Raw genomic sequence first — 16,961 nt, 5'->3', positions numbered from 1 at the left:
GAGGGGATTGTCTCTACATAATATTGAAATAAAAGGCAGATCAAGGGCCCTGGAAATGATAATATGGAGGACTTTTGTCTTTTTAAATTGAAATCAATGCTGATAGCTGTCAGAATGCTGATATGACAAGAAAATCTCAGATCCTGCCTGCCTTAGCATGGAGGTTTGTTTAATTATGATTTTCAGCAATGGATCTCTTCTATCTCCATATTTGCCATCTCTTAGTCCAGCCTTCATTTACAGAGGGAGGAGACTGAGACCTGAAGAAATGAATTATATAGTAGCTGAACTAACTTGGCTTTCTTTTTTTCTAGCATATTTCTCACTGAACCAAATAAGATCGACTGTATATGTATTTCTACCTTTAGAGTTTTAGTTCTTCCATTCAGGAAATACAATAACATAAAAATATCCTTCTGAAGTAAGGTGGTGTAATGGGGGTCCACTTTATGCCTTCAGTGTAAGTCATGCTGCTCAACTGCAGGTGGTGTATTTTAAAACTGACGACCAGCACCCCTCACCCCCGCCTGCCTTTACATCTTCTTCTCCCTCTCCCCACCTCCCTAACAGTAGGGGAAACAAAACTAACATTTTTCCCTGTTCCAGACTAAATTACTGTGTCCTTTACTGCCTACAAGTATAAAGAAACTTCAAACCTGGGAACATGAACAACAGCTTTCTCAAGGACACCCACTAGGTACTAATTAATTATATCTACTGAGAATATTTGGATCCCAGTCCTTACATTCCTCTTTTAAAAGCCTGTTTCCTCTGGCAGGGAGAATCACAGCCTCTGGGACAGGAGTCCCCATGTTTTTCCTTGCAAGCAAATCAATAAAACCTTTTCCTTTTTCTTAAAACCTTGTCCTCATTATTAGATCAGCAACAGAGACAAGGAACAAACTTTTGGTATTAGTGTTATACATAGATCAGAATGATATTATCTAACCCATCTGATGATTTAGTTCTGCAAAATGTCATCACATTTAAATGTATGGATTCGGGGGTTTTGATTTACAAAGGGGGAAATAACCCAGCCAGACTATACTGACCTTAGGAAGAACTTCACTGAATGTGTTTAAAAAAAAAAATTAATCAAACATGTTAATGTAGTGTGAAAAACATGGTTATGTCCCTTGCAGGAATGAAGCTATAAATTCCCTGGAGGCAAGAGTTATAATTTATTATTCAGTTCGTTCTAAATTTGAATAGTATAATTTAGTATACCTATGGATGGTTATATGTTTTTGCTGTTTGACAAGTCAGGTATATTAAGTTACAGTTTACATATACCAAAACCCTTTTTAAGTGTACCATTTTGGTAAACGTATAGTTGTGTAATCACTACTATGATGTAGAATATTTTTGTCATCCCAAATGTTTCTTTCTGTTCCTTTGCCAGGAAACCACTGATCAAATAATTTTGCCTTTCCAAAAAGACACATGCAAGCTGGGCCCAGTGTTACATGTCTGTAATCTCAGCGACTCGGGGGGCTGAGACAGGAGGATCACGGTTCAAAGTCAGCCTCAGCAACAGTGAGGGGCTAAGCAACTAATTGAGACCCTGTCTCTAAATAAAATACAAATAGGGCTAGGGATGTGGTTGAGCGTCCCTGAGTTCAGTCCCCAGTATTTTTTTTAAAAAAAAGTGTTCCACAATTTGTTGAGGCATTCTTTAGACATTGGAGTCATTTGCAGTTTGGGTCTGTTATGAATAATGCTGCCATAAATATTCATATTCAGGCCTTAGAATACTTGTATTGGCTTAGGTAAATACCTAGGAGTGGGATTTCTTCGTTGTGTGGTATATATTTAACTTTGTAAAAATTGACATGTTTTCTGAAATAAATATTCCATTTAAGTTATTAATAGTAATGTGTTACAATTTCTGTTTTCATTCTTTCCAACACTTGGTACTGTCCGTCTTCATAATTTTACTATTAATTAAAGTCTCATGATTTTTATTTTTTTTAATGTATTTATTAGTCTCATGATTTTAATTTGCATTTCTCTAACACCTAATCATGTTGAATATCCTTTCAGGTTCTCACATGCCACCTGAGTATCTTCTTCAATGAAGAGTCTCTTCAGATTTTAACTATTTCAAAATGAATTTATTTTTTATCTTATTGAGTTTTCAGAGTTCTTTATTTATTCCAGATCCAAGTCCTTTAGCAGACATGCATTTTACAAATATTTTCTTTACAGACTATAAGTTTTTTCCTTGTTCATATCTTTGTATCTTCAGAAGAGTCAAGATTTGGGATTTGATGCTAGGAAGTGAACCCAGGTTTTGTAGTGAACCACAAAACTATATTCCCAAGACCTTTTTATTTTGAAATAAGGTCTCCCTAAGCTGCTATGGCTGGCCTTGAATTTGTCTTCTTGCCTCAGCCTCCAAAGTCATTGGAGTTACAGATGGGTGCAGCCAAAAATAACAGATTTTTGCCACCACTTTTGTATCTTTATCTGTAGTTATAAAATAATACAAAATATTATGTTAAAGTCTTAAAACTCTCTATTACCTATATAATCTATTCCTCTGCATTTATATATACTAATAATATTTGAAAGAAATTTATAATGTTATGTGCAAAGCATTTTCAATATAAAATTTTTGCTTTAAGAAATATATTTTGAAAGTTTCTTTTGTATTTCAGAACTAAAGTTTCTCTTAATGTTCAAGACAATGTTTAGATTTTAAAAACAAAATAGCCTGTTTTTTGTTGTTGTTGTTTTGGTTGATATTTTTGTTGTTCTCTTATTCTAGTGTTATCCAAGATAAATTCTGTGGGATTATCAATATCTCAGTGGAGGGTCTACATGATGTCATGACAGAAGATCCTGAAACAGGAACTTATAAAGAGTAGGTGGATTCTTCAATTTAATCACATTTGTATTGGAATAATCAAGTATATGCTGCATGTTTTTTTTTTCATTATTATCATATAAGTACAGTATAGAAATCTTACAATTTTGTCTTTTATACAGAAAATTTTTTATTCACCATTTTGTTTATATATTTTTTGTAAATATTTACATATTATGTATGTTTGATCTTGGAATCAACTTTGTTGTATTCTGGATTCTTTGATGCAATCATTGTTTTCTGATTTAATATTAATATTTTTAAAAATCACAAATGCATATTAGCATATAAATTTCTTTCTAAATGATATTTTCTGCATGTTTTTATTTTCAGTTTACAAAATTTCCCTATCCAGGCCAGTTTTAGGGTGAAATGAGATGTGTTGCTCTGTATTTGTCTGGTTAAAACATCTCTAGTGCCTTTCATAGTGTTGGGTAAGGGTGTCATGTGATGATTAATTAGTTCCAAAAAATAATAGTTAAAATTATATTCTTTGGAAGAATAGTTAAAATCATGTTATCAGGAATCTGATAGTCTCATTTTTATACAATTATTAATTTGAATTTTTATTTTATTAAAAATCAATGTAGGCCTGGGGTTGTGGCCCAGAGGTAGAGTGCTCGCCTAGCCCCTGACAGGCACTGGGTTCAATTCTCAGCACCACATAAAAATAAATAAATAAAATGAAGGTATTAAAAAAAAAAATATCAATGTATCTTTTTGCAGTTTGTAGGATTGTTGTAACTTCCCTCTTATTACTGTTAATAAAGGGCATGTTTATATCATGATAAGAAGGGCTTCATGAAATTCTAGACTGTTTTACTCCTCATTAAAAACATTGATAAGTCTGTTTTCTTCTTACAAAGCCTTTATAGCAAATGGGATTGCCATTTGAATTATGGCCATTGCTATTTGAATCATATTTTTTTGAAAAATATGGAAAGCAAATATATGTTGTTAAATCTCATTAAACATAAATAAAAATATACCTGATTTGTCACTTAGCTTTTAAGGAAACTGCTCATATGGAGTGGGAGCATCAAACTTTTTTGTGATTACAAACCAAAAATATTAAACCATTCATGGATATAGGCAATTTTTTTAAAAAGTTAACTAATTAGAGTTTGTGGCACATGACTGGGAAAAGTGTTTTATTTTTTTAAATACATTATGTGAAAAATTTTACAACTGTTTGTGAATATTTAGGGTATGTTCAGATGTTCCTGTCCTTCTCTTTGAACCATATAATGTAGTTGGGAGAAGGGCATGGCTCACAGCACATGAAAATATAGAGAGTAAAGGCAGTTATGTACCTTTTGTGTACACTGCATAGTAGAACTCTAGGTCATGCTTTAATGGAAACTCAAAGAAAGAAAGGGTACTGTGATATAATCTTCAAGGAAGGATGAGAACTAGGATATAGGAAGTAGAACAAAATGTGTTTTAACTGTAAAAGATGAGAATCTGAAAATTGTTAGAAGTTTAGAAATTATCTACTTCAGTGTCATTATATTAAAAATCAGGATCATAGCCCAGAAAAATTAGTGATCGATAGATGTGTGAAAGAGTCAAGAAAAGTCTTAGTTGGGCTGGGGTTGTGACTCAGCAATAGAACCCAGGACCTTGCCTACAACATGCAAGGTCCTGGGTTCAATCCACAGCACCACATAAAAATAAATAAAATAAAGTTATTGTGTCCAACTATAACTAAAAATATATAAATATTTTTTTTAAAAAAAATCTTAATAAGTTCAGTATGAAGGAAAAAGTTTTGGTTTGAAAGAGGAAATGTTGGAAGAAAACAAACTGAGTAGGAAACCATTACAAACTGGAAAGGCCTAGATGCAGGGTTAGTGTTCATAGGTAGTTAGAACATTGACCTTCCACTTTTCCTTTTCTTAGACTCCCAGATTTGTTGGCAGTTGCTTTTATCCTGTGGTGAGATTTAGCAGATGGAAGTGTGGAAGAGAAACAAATTACCTAGCTTTTCTGGGCCTGTTTCTAAGAGTAACTAGATCTTTGACAAATCATCCCCTTCTAATTCTATGAATTTTATAGAGTTCCATAAGTTTCAGTTCAGAAGACCACGGGGAATAATTGAGACTTTAGAAAAGTTCACATAAGAAACATAAAATATTTACTTACATAGCTAACTTGGCGTCCAGCTTCCCTTTCTGTTTATTTAAACAGTTAAAGAAAATTAATCTATCTGGTTCTGTAGAATTTTTTATTGTTGTCTTAATTGAGAATGAATTAGAACAAAGGAGAAAACCCTTTCTTTACCTACATAAGTAATGTATTAGGCTTCTCCAGAGAATCAGAAACAATAAGAGTATATAGTACAGAGATTTATTACAAGAAATTGGTTCCCATGATTATGGAGGCTGAGACAAGGTCTACAGTTTAAATTTTAGCCCAGGCCTGAAGTCGGGAAAAGCTTCACATCCAAGCTTGAAGCATGCAATAGTGAATTCTTTTTATTCAGCAGTTTTGTTCTCTTCAGGCCTTCAGGAGATTGACTGAGGCCACAGGGTGGGCAAGCAGCTGTAATTATCTCTGCTGATTCAAATGCTAATTTCATCTAGAAACAGCCTCAGTGACACATCTAGAATAATATTTAGCCAAGTATCTGGGCACTGGTAGCACAGACAAACTGACAGATAAAATTAAACCCTTCACACTTAGGAAGCCTTGTTGACAGATCTCTTTATTCAGACTTGTGTATGCCCACCACTGTGCTGTGAAAGGAAGCCACTGAAACTCTGTCCTGATAGTGCTCACAGCCTATAGAAGGGAGACAGACTGGTAAAATTGAGAATCTACTGCATTGGAGGTGAGGAAAACATTTAGTTATTATAGTAATCTGGACTTGATGAACAATGCTGAGATGAATTTGAGATTGGCAGAGATTGGTAATAAATAGGTGTGGCTAGAGAGCATTGAAAGGTATATAAGTTCAGGTGACATACATATATAATTTTTAAAAAATAATTGTGCTTTATTGAACAGCCTATGCTTATTTGCACCATAAATATCCTCATAATGCAATCATATAAGCATTTTAAAATTTAATGTTTTGTTGGGGGTGGGGAATGGAAGTGTTTTTATTTTTTTCTTCCAATAGTCCCACCTTTATTTTACTAAAAATAAAAGTTTATATTCCAAGAAATGGAGTCACCAATGGACTGTTATTAATTTTGATACTAGTATTTCTTGAGACTAGTATTGAAAATGAATCCTTGTGGAAGAAAGAGGAGTTTCATTTTGAAAGTTTATGAATCTGGGTTTGTTAATTTGTTATTTTATTTCAAGTTAGTAGAGTTTGTTACATTAAACTAGGAAAATGTATTAGGCTAGAGATTGGCCATCTAGTTAGCATGTTTTCATTTTATATGCTATTTTGTGTCAGGAACATTGGGAAAGAAATCGCTAATCCTTTGCCAACATTTGGGGAAGTAAAAAGGAAGAATTTAGTTGGCATTTTAGGAAGCCTAAAGGCAATAAAATTTACTAGAAAAGGACTCATAAATCATGATTTTTAAGGCTATAGAGTGTAGAACATACCAGCTATAAAAGTAGTAGTCTTATTTGAAACAGAAGTAAATTGATTTTTTTCTCCTTTGTTTACTATGTTGACACAACAGATGTTCTTTAGAATGTATGGGAATACTAGAAGGAACCTCATTTTTTTTTTTTAATTTTTTAGGTGTAGATGGACACAACACAATGTCTTTATTTTTATGTGGTGCTGAGGATCGAACCCGGGTCCCACCCGTACTAGACGAGCACTCTACCGCTGAGCCACAATCCCAGCCCCTCTCATTTCTTGATTCTGAGGATATCACCTATATGTTATTGTAACTCCTGTAGGTCCTAGTGACTTCATTGGGGGTCTCTTTTCCATTTTCCCCTTCTCATCCATGCTCTCCTAATTTCCTAAAATAAAAAACCGACTTATTTACAGAAGGAAGATGATGGGACCCTATTCTATGGTGACCTTCCATCTACAACTCTAGCTTTCTCTCTTGCTTCCCTGGATGGCTCATCATTCTCCTAAAATGTCATACACTTTTAAAATATATATATATTGTCTTATTTTTATTTTTTTTAGTTGTTGATGGACATTTATTTATATGTGGTGCTGAGAATCAAACCTAGTGCCTCACATATGTTGGGCAAGCACTCTACCCCTGAGCTACAACCCCATCCCTGTCACACTTTTATACTCATGCCTTGACTAGTCATTTCTTCTCTTGGTGTGCCATGCCCTATGCTTTGCTGTACTTGGTAAATAACCTTTCTAGACTCAGAGAATTCATTGCTTCTTTCTCTGTTCTTCGAGATACTTTTTCTACACTGCTAATTGCCACATTTAGTTACCTGCTTATATTCTGACACAAGAGGAATTTGAGACAGTGCATATGAAAAGCACATATTCATTGTAACAGAAAGCACAAGATTGAAGGAATTTGAAAAACAAACCTTGACTCTGGAAACCTGTGACATCTGGATAGAAAACAGTTGTGAGCTATCCAACTACAGTTAAAAGGAAAAAAAATTCTTTTTTTTAATTACATGGATGGTTCTTATTTTCAAGAAGAAAATAGGTTTATCAGGAGAGGGAGACTGTTTCTTGGCTTGGACTCAGAAATGAATTTTTCATAAGGTATTTATATAAGGGACTAAAAAAGGACTTTCAACTTTAACAATAAAGAATTGGTTATCTGTGACAAAAAAACTACTGTAGGTAAGTGGTGGAATCACTAATTTTAGCCTTACTAACCATATTAAAGACCTGATTTCTTTCTATTTCATCTGGTGAGCACATTACTCTCATCTGCATGGACCTCGCACATCCACACAAAGTAGGCCCAGGCATGAGACCAGGAACAGACAAGTGATCTTTTTCTTTATGTCATTTTTAAGATCACGGAACCTTTTCTAGAAATCATTTCATCAGATTTTCCCTCATGTCCAGTTGACTAGAATTTGTTAAATGTGCCACTGCTGCAAGCAGTCCTTGACCATGAGGATGGGATCAACATCCTTGCTTATTGAGCTGCTGGCCCTGAGACTGGGCTCAGCCTCTTTCAAAGATTATGGTGGCATGGAAGGTGAGGATAATTGGACAGATTTAGGATTCTGTTACTAAGAAAGATGATTATGGGAGCAACTAAAGTAGACTAAATAGACCAACTGAATAATATTGTCAGTTTAGTTTTGTGTGTATTAGGCCATACCACAAAGTAGATATTTTACATTAGCTACCTGAAAGCTAGTTACATAGCATTAAAAATAATTATTGTTGAAATCAGTTTCACCAGGGCTAAAAAGATAGAAATGTAAGTAGGAAGCATACGGTGATCTCTCCTAATACAGGACCATGGTTAACAAAGAGTGTGTATCCCCTCACCTCAGCAACAATGTTAGCGTCAGCATGGAGGATATCTTGAAAGAAAATCACAGAGGAAACTGTGATAAATACAAATTCTCAGGCAGTTTGTGTAGATTAAATGAAGTTGTTACTATAAGTACCTTGTAAATTAATCAGAAATAATTTAAAGGGTTTCTTATTTTATGCTGTCACTTGTTGGTGTGTTTTGCTGGTTAGAGTTTCTTGTTGAGAAAGATTTTGATTTAGCATCTAGAGTGCCTGGAGTTTTCCAATGATTTCTGTTCTGAATATAGAATGGAGGTGTGGCTATAAATGTTAGTCCTATTTTAAACTTGTTTACTGTTTTATCAGTACTATAATTATGACATTTACAACCCACACATTTTTAACCTACTAGAAATCTATTAATTCTCATATGCCTTTTAAGTAAAAAATTATTGTTTAGCTACTTTTGTTAGCAAAGTGATATTTCACATTTAATGGGAGATTATCCTATAAGAAAATATCAGCCTTGGGCTCTTTAATCAAAGAAAAAAATTTTTAATGTTTTCATTTTCCACCTTCCTGAGACCCAAATGAATATAATTTGCAGAAATGCAAAGCATAAATATTCTTCTATTTGGGTAATGTTTGGTCATTAAAAGAAAAGGAGGAAAATTTTTTATGTATTAAAATACTTATATTACTATCTTTGAACATAGGGAAACCAGAACAGAAAATTTTGGCTATACAAGTAAGTTAATTTGATGCAAAATCAAGTGTGCTTCTATGAAGACCCACATCTATTGCAATTAGAATTCAAGTGCAGCTGGTATAAAACAGATAATGTATTATTCAGTTCTAAAATACAAACTGGGATCTAGACTTTCAAGATATTTACTTATTAAATAGCTTTTGGGTTGATATACTCATGTATTTTCTTGGTGCCAGAGTTTGTTAGACAGCCATTTGTGCACTGCTGTATTTTAATTGCAGTAGACAAAAGCATTATAGCTCTGAGAGATCATGGCCATGCAATGAGTTAGGAATTGAACTCTTTCTGGTTTTCAGGACTAAGGTTCTTACTATTTGATCACACCATTGTGACTGGGTCAGAAGCAGTTATTCCAAAAACAATTTTAATGGTGAGGAACAAGAATGAGGGTCCCATGTTCACCAAGGAAAAGTTCAGCCAAGTCACAAATTGTCTTTCACCTGTACTTGCTGCAAAATATAAGAGAAACCAGACTGTATTTGCCATAGTTTATTGGTTAGGAACCACTGACTCTGATAAATTACTGAATTCTCCTGTTCTAAATTATGAAAGTGTAGGGTCTATTCCATCAGGGTGATTCACTAGACAATATTCATTTCTTGTCTCCTTACAACCAGTGTTGACGGAATAGGAGACTCTTTCTATTATCTCTGGTAATGATGGGGAGCAGTGATGCAGATAATCAAAATAGAATGATTTATAACTGTCCTAAAGGAACCAGTACTGTCAGGGGCAAGTTCCTCAGAGCACGGAAATATCATTTGAGGCACAAAATAGATTGCTGCATAATTAATGGTGTTGTAATGACATCACTGTTTAAATTATTACATGTAATATTTGCAGAAATCAAGACTGGGGGAAAGAAATATTTTATGTGTCAATTTTTAAGAAAGATATAAGGTATTTAGTTTGTTTTGTCATGTAGTTCAAAAGTTGCCTATAAATAAATGTCTTATAATTTAGTATTTCAAAAGCTCAAGTAAAATGCTCTTTTAAATGAATTTAAAATGAATTTTATTTATTTTAAGTAGGTATATATGACAGCAGAATGCATTTTGATTCATTGCACACAATTGCAGCACAATTTTTCATTTCGCTGGTTGTACATGATGTTGCCATCTCATTCCTCCATCTATTCTGCCTCAGTGTACCCTCCCCATCCCTCCCTTCCTTTTGCCCAAAGTTCCTCCATTTTCTCATGCTCCTCCCTTAAAAAAATAATAGTCAGCGTCCACTTATCAGAGAGAACATTTGGCTTTTGATATTTTGGGGATTGGCTTACTTCGCTTAGCGTAATATTCCCCAGCTCCATTCATTTACCTGCAAATGCCATAATCTTATTATCTTAATGCTGAGTAATATTCCATTGTGTATATATACCACAGTTTCTTTATCCATTCATCTATTGAAGGGCATCTAGGTTGCTTCTACAGTTTAGCTATTGTGAGTTGAACTGCTATGAACATTGATGTGGCTGCCTTACTATATATGCTGACTTTTAAGTCCTTTGGGTATAAACCAAGGAGTGGAATAGCTGGGTCAAATGGTTGGTTCCTTTCTAAGTTTTCTAAGAAATCTCCATACTGCTTTCCAGATTGGTTGCACCAATTTGCAGTCCCACTAGCAATATATGAGTATGCTTTTTTCCCCACATCCTTGCCAACATTTATTGTTGTCTTTATTCTTGATAGCTGTCATTCTGACTGGAGTGAGATGAAATCTTAGAGTAGTTTTGATTTGCATTTCTCTAATTACTAGAAATGTTGAACATTTTTTTATATAATTGTTGATCAGATGTATATCTTCTGAGAAGTATCTGCTCAGCTCCTTTGTATAATTTACTGTTTCAAAAGCTCAAGTAAAATGCTCTAGAATTTTATTTATTTTAATTGGGTATATATGACAGCATTTTGGTTCATTGCATTTATTAATTGGGTTGTTTATTTTTTTGGTGTTAAGTTTTTTGAGTTCTTTATGTATCCTGGAGATTAATGTTCTATCTGACAATGCATTTGGCAAAAATTTGCTCCCAAAATGTAGGCTCTCTGTTCTCTAGAATTTTTTGTTGTAACTAGCCCTTTTTTTAGAGTATGATACCTTTTATAATTAAAAAAAAAATTTATTGAAATATAAATCTTATTTACCTAAGTCTGTTTCTTACTTTTTAGTATATAGAACTCTTCATGCTTTTGGTGATTTTTTTTCAGGGGTTATTCTTAGTGTATTTGAAATACTTTTATTTATTTAGAACATGTCCCCCACACTTTTTTTTAATTGTAGCTGTATGTTGATGTCTCATCTTGAGGAACCAAAAGTGACAGAAGATGAAGAACCACCTACAGAACAAGACAAGAGGAAGAAGATGGTAAGTTAAAAGAGGAGCTTCTGAAAATTAAGGCAAACCACATTTTCATTATTTTCTCTACGTTTGAAAATATCTCTTGGTTTATTTGTCCATCCATCTATATATCTCTTCACCTATCCCTTGTTGCAGAACTATTATTAGATATGTGAGTTGTGAAACTTGGAGTGTACCCTAAAACAGGCAAGCTTTATTCCTACTACAGGAAGTTGATCTGAAATAATTTTTGTTTGTCTTAGCAGAGCAGAGGTTTTAATCTTTTTTTTTTAATTTGTTCTAATTATACATGACAGTAGAATGTATTTTGACACATGTACACAAATGGAGCATAACTTCTCCTTTCTCTGGATGAACATGGTACAGAGTCACACCAGTAGTGTAATCATACATGTAACAGTGTCCATCTCATTCCACCCTACATTCCCACACACCCTCTTCTCCCCTGTCTCCTCTGCACAATCCAAAGTTTTTTCATTCTTCCCTATCCATCCCCCCAGGGGTTTTAATCTTTTACTTATAAAATACTTGTGACTCTCAAACCTTTCTGTTTGGGGACAGAAACAATGAAATCGCTTTCATTCCCTATTATTTTATGAATTCCCACAATGAACTTTTTCTGATCCGCATCACAGGTCAGTATAAAAATGCCCTTAATGCTGGGCTTGGTGGCACACACCTGTAATCCCAGCAGCTTCAGGAGGCTGAGACAGGAGGAATTCAAAGCCAGCTCAGCAACAGCAAGATGCTAAGCAACTCACAAGAGGAATCTGATAAGGAAAAAACAAGAACAAAATAGTAGGAAACATCTAAAATATCTTGCCTTTAAAAATCAATCTCTAAATTTTAAATACATTTTTGACTGAGACACATAATAAGTTCTACTTTTGGAATTGTTTCCTGACTTCACCACTTTATATTGCCTTTTTTCCTCGTTTGCAAAGCAAAAACAGCAATAGTATCTTCCTCATAGATATACACATAAATGAACATATTAAATTATTTGAGGAGAAACTGGGCATCTAGTCATTAATGCTTGCTTTCATTGTTATTTTTGTCTATTCAGTATATTCATTGAATTATTCCTGTCAAATCTCAAAGGCTTCATCCCCAGCATATGGCTAATACTGCACTGACAGCCTTTCTTTAAACTACATTTAATTCATTTTACTCTAATTTTATGTCAGATCTAGCAACTAGTATAGAGAGAAGGACAACATCTAATGGGTATTAAGACTAGAATTTTAGTGGTGTTTTTTCTGTTGTTTGTGACCTTGAACAAGCTGTCTTGACATTCTCGAGCTGTTTTGTCTCATCTGTGAAGTGAGGGGAAAAATGTATTAGTGGATTTTAGAGCCTATGAGCTGCCAAAAAAATATTATATATATTTTTTTAAATTAAGTGCTTAATACCATTTCTTTTCTTGCTCAGTACAGAGTACCCATGAATATACTTGCAGAAGTGTTTTCACTTGAAAGGAACCTGTTGTATAGTATCCAAATTCATGGAAACTGCATTTTCTTCACTGAGAATGGTGATGGCTCTTGGCATACTCTAATAATTTGTCTTTTCCCCACTCTCATCCCCATCTTTTTAAGCATTAATATCACTGGTCCTATGGAAAAATATTATAATTTTCTTCACAATATTCTGAATTTGTCAGTGAATAATAAGCATTCAATCATTCAGCTTTTGTGTAAACTTTATTTATTAATTTTAGTTAATCTGGTATGTCGATCTTTAGCAAATTAATCTACCCAAGTCTGTTCTTCATTCTGTATGTAATCCTCATTAGTAACATCATATAAGAGTTCATTCTCAATTCAACTGTAATTTCAAAGTGAGCAAAATATTGTCTCAAAGAGTACTGCAAGAACATCGGTTTGAAACTAACACTTAGAGTTTCTTGATTCCATTTTGTGATCCTGAATTTTACTTGAAGCCTGATTATTTTATCAATATTGTTCTAATTATATGTAGAATTGATTTATAGAACAGCCATTTCCTTTTAAAGTGGCTGATTTAATTTGAAGTTTATTCATTTCAGTAGCTATTTGAAGTAGATTTATATTGTCATCTCTACTAAGATTTTCTTAGTTTCAAAAAAAAATGTTAAAAATGCCACAGTGTTGAGAGCCACAGCCGAAGCTGCCCCAGCAAACTTCCAGCTGATTGGCTCACCTAGGCCCCAGCAAACTTCCAGCTGCCAGCTGATTGCCTCCTCTGCAGTGATGCTCATTGGGCTGTTTCCCCGCCCTTTCAGACCACGGAGCTGCTCATTGGGGGACTCTTTTGGCTCCGCCCACGCGACCCAGCCAATTGTCCTCAAGAGCGGGAGGAGTGGGGGTTGAGAGGCCCACCTAAAGCTGGTGGTGGCAGTTGGGCTCTGAGGGAATTCCTGAAGAGCTCCTGAGGTGTGGTGTGTGTTCTAAAAATAAAGTTCATTTCTGCTTGACAAGTGGCTCATGAATTGTGCCCAACCAGACTGCAGCATTTGGTGGCCCGTATGGGGAAAGCCTGAGGGTAAGTGATAAGGTAAACTGCTCTCCCCTAAGGGCAGGGTGAGAGGATGGGTAGCCATTTTAAGATTCTTCATTCGTTTTGTTTCGCTTTTGTTTTAAGTTGCCTGTCCCTGGAGATGGGTGAGATGGAAAAAAAACTGATCACATCTAAGGAACAGATAGGGAGAAAGGACGGATGTACATTTCAGGAGGATAGAAAGGCTGTCATGATGAATTTTTGTTCCATTTTTGTTTCATTTTGTCTCGGTTTTATTTTGCATTATCTTAGTGAGGGGTATCTTTGTCACAGAAATATGGAATTAAAAATTAGTAAGAACCAAACTGAAAGGGCGTTAAGTGAAGTGCTAGAGGAAGGAGGCATCTCAGTAAAATCAAGAACAGTTAGGGCATATGTTAAGACAATACAAAGGTATAGCCCATGGTTCATTAAAAAGGGTTATTTTAAGTTTATCTTTGGGGAATATATACCCCTTCCCACCACAGCTATTTATGGTTTAAAACAGAATCATGTGTCTTAACCTTGAATATATCTAATTATAATACAACACTAATGTTCCAATAACTTGAAACAAACAATTGATTTTACTCATCTCTTCAAGGTTTCAAGTATAAATTGTGCCTTTTCAAGGAATTATATCATTTTTTACTCTTATGTCTTTAACATTAGACACTTTTTGAAGGAAAAGGGGAAGCAATTGCTTCTAGATAATTATTAACTATTGTTTTTAAAAATATGTCCAACAGTAAAGGTTTTGTTTTCATTTTAAAATGAAATTTTCTTAAAAAGATTTGTAGTTATAGATGAACAGCATGCCTTTATTTTATTTGTTTCATTTTTATGTGGTGCTAAGGATTGAACCCAGTTCCTTGCACATGCTAGTCAAGCACTCTGCCACTGAGCCACAGCCTCAACCCAAATGAAATTATTTACTAAGAAGAAAAGTGTAAGTGCTTAGTTCAAAGGTTACATAATAGAAAATTTTGATTTACTTAGTCATCATCTTAAGGTGGTTCCTAAATGTGTTGGATCCAAAAATGTTGTTGCTTTTGTAGGCAGTAGCAACCCAGCCCATCCTCAGCCCCTGGAACGGGCTCTAAAAGAGCTAAGGAGAACATTATAAAAGCAGTTGGATGGAAAAGGTGCATTACACAGTATTTCCTTCATATCTGCAGGGAATATATCCCAAGACCTCCTGTGTCTAAAATCATGAATAGTACTGAACTCTATGTATACTATGTTTTAAAACTATGTTTACTTTATAAATTAGCCATAGGAAGAAATAACTAGTAATAAAGTAAACCAATTATTACAGTAATAAAAGTTATGTGAAGTTCTCTGTTTTCTCTCTCTCTCCCTTTCTCTATAAATATATTACTATACTGCTGTCACCCTTCTTTGTGATGATATGAGATAGGCCTTACATGGTGATCTGAAGTGACGTAAATAATGTGGGCCTTGTAATGTAGTGTTAGATTACTGTGTAAAGGTTTCTGGAACACAAGTCCCTACTATACTGATAACAACCACATTTAATCCGATAACACAGATGGCTACTAAATAACTTAGCAGGGAGGTTGCATATATGTTGTCAAAACATTGCCCAGAAATGATTCACATTCCTGGCAGGAATGAGAAGGGCTGCTTGAGATTTATCATGCTACTCAGAATGGCATGGAGTTTAAAATTCTTGAATTGTTTATTTCTGGAATTTTTCTTTTAATATTTTTGGACTGTGATCCATTGCTGAAACAAAAGTAAAACTGCAGATAAGGGGAACAGAGATGGGAATGATAGCAAACTTCTTATTAGAAACAATGCAATCAAGTTGACAACTTTGTAACACATAATGAAAGAAGAACTTTTGCTTATTATTATATTACTAAATTCTTTTGAAGATAATTTTACTATTGTAGATAAAAATTATTTAATCTCTCCTCAATTTGTAAAATTTTCAATTTTTGTTTTTTCCTACTTTTTTATTGGTGTTTTATAGTTAGTTGTATATACTGATAGGATTTGTTGTTTCATATTAATGTATTAATGTATGTACACAATAAACAATGTAACAGTATAATTAGGCCAGTATCATTCCCTTCCCTCCCCACTTCCCACCTTCTGGGTCCTTTCCTCTACTAATCTCCCTTTGGTTTTCATGAGATCTACTCCTATCTTTTCATTTTTTCTCTCTGGCTTCTGCATATAAGAGAAAACATACAACACTTAATCTTCTGATTTGACTTACTTCACATAATGGCCTCTAGTTCTATCCATTTTTCTGTAGATGCCATAATTTCATTTTTTCTTTATGGCTGAATAAATCTCCATTGTGTAAATATACCACATTTTCTTTACCCATTCATCTGTTGATGGACACCTAGGCTGTTTCCATAGTTTGGCTACTGTGAATTGTGCTGCTATAAACATTAAGTTTTATTTTGATGACGGAGGGAGTCATCACCCTGTCTTATAGATTTTTCTTTAGTCATTGATGTGAATTATTTATAGTCTTCCCACATAATGCTTGACGGTGTCAAAGATAATTTCTGAAAACCACTGTATTTTAAACTAATTGTCAGGTTTATTTTAATTACATTATTGGGTTTTTTTTTAATAATATAAAAGTACTTATGCTTGCTGCCTGGTGACTTGGTATATGATTTTTTTCCCTTTCAAAATTGCTAAAATGTTTTCATTTTTTTCTTCAGCCTTTGGCACATAGCAACTTCTTAAAATTTGTAGATAGATGGGAGGGAGCTGTATTCAGAAACTGGTTTGTTAATAAAATTGAATCAACCCCAAATTCTCATTTTGAGTGTTTTTGTTGATATGATAACATTATTAACAAGTAAAATCTATCTTCCTTTCTCCACCTCTTAGAAATTTTTAAAAAATAATGAATACAAATTATTGTGTCTCGTTTTGCAAAGAAAAGAGTTTTACCATTAACTTTTATCTATATGTTTTGGTTGTTATTTATTTGTTATCACTTATATGTTGGTTGCCACTTGTTACAGATTTTTTCTACCAAATCTAATTATCTTTAGGTCCAATTTATTAAAAA

The 16,961-nt window shown here is 34.0% G+C and overlaps 1 protein-coding gene across 1 annotated transcript in view; it reads left to right on the top strand.

Moving 5' to 3' along the window:
- Positions 1-16,961, top strand: part of Ipo11 (importin 11) — a 205,125-nt gene that overhangs the window by 171,316 nt on the left and 16,848 nt on the right. The window contains exons 28-29 of the mRNA XM_076857235.2: positions 2,771-2,866; positions 11,299-11,383. Coding sequence (XP_076713350.2) covers positions 2,771-2,866; positions 11,299-11,383 — 181 coding nt within the window. The remainder of the gene's footprint in view (positions 1-2,770; positions 2,867-11,298; positions 11,384-16,961) is intronic.

Source organism: Callospermophilus lateralis, chromosome 5, assembly GCF_048772815.1.
Source record: "Callospermophilus lateralis isolate mCalLat2 chromosome 5, mCalLat2.hap1, whole genome shotgun sequence".
Lineage (NCBI taxonomy): Eukaryota > Metazoa > Chordata > Mammalia > Rodentia > Sciuridae > Callospermophilus > Callospermophilus lateralis.
This window is presented reverse-complemented; position numbering and strand designations above follow the sequence as displayed.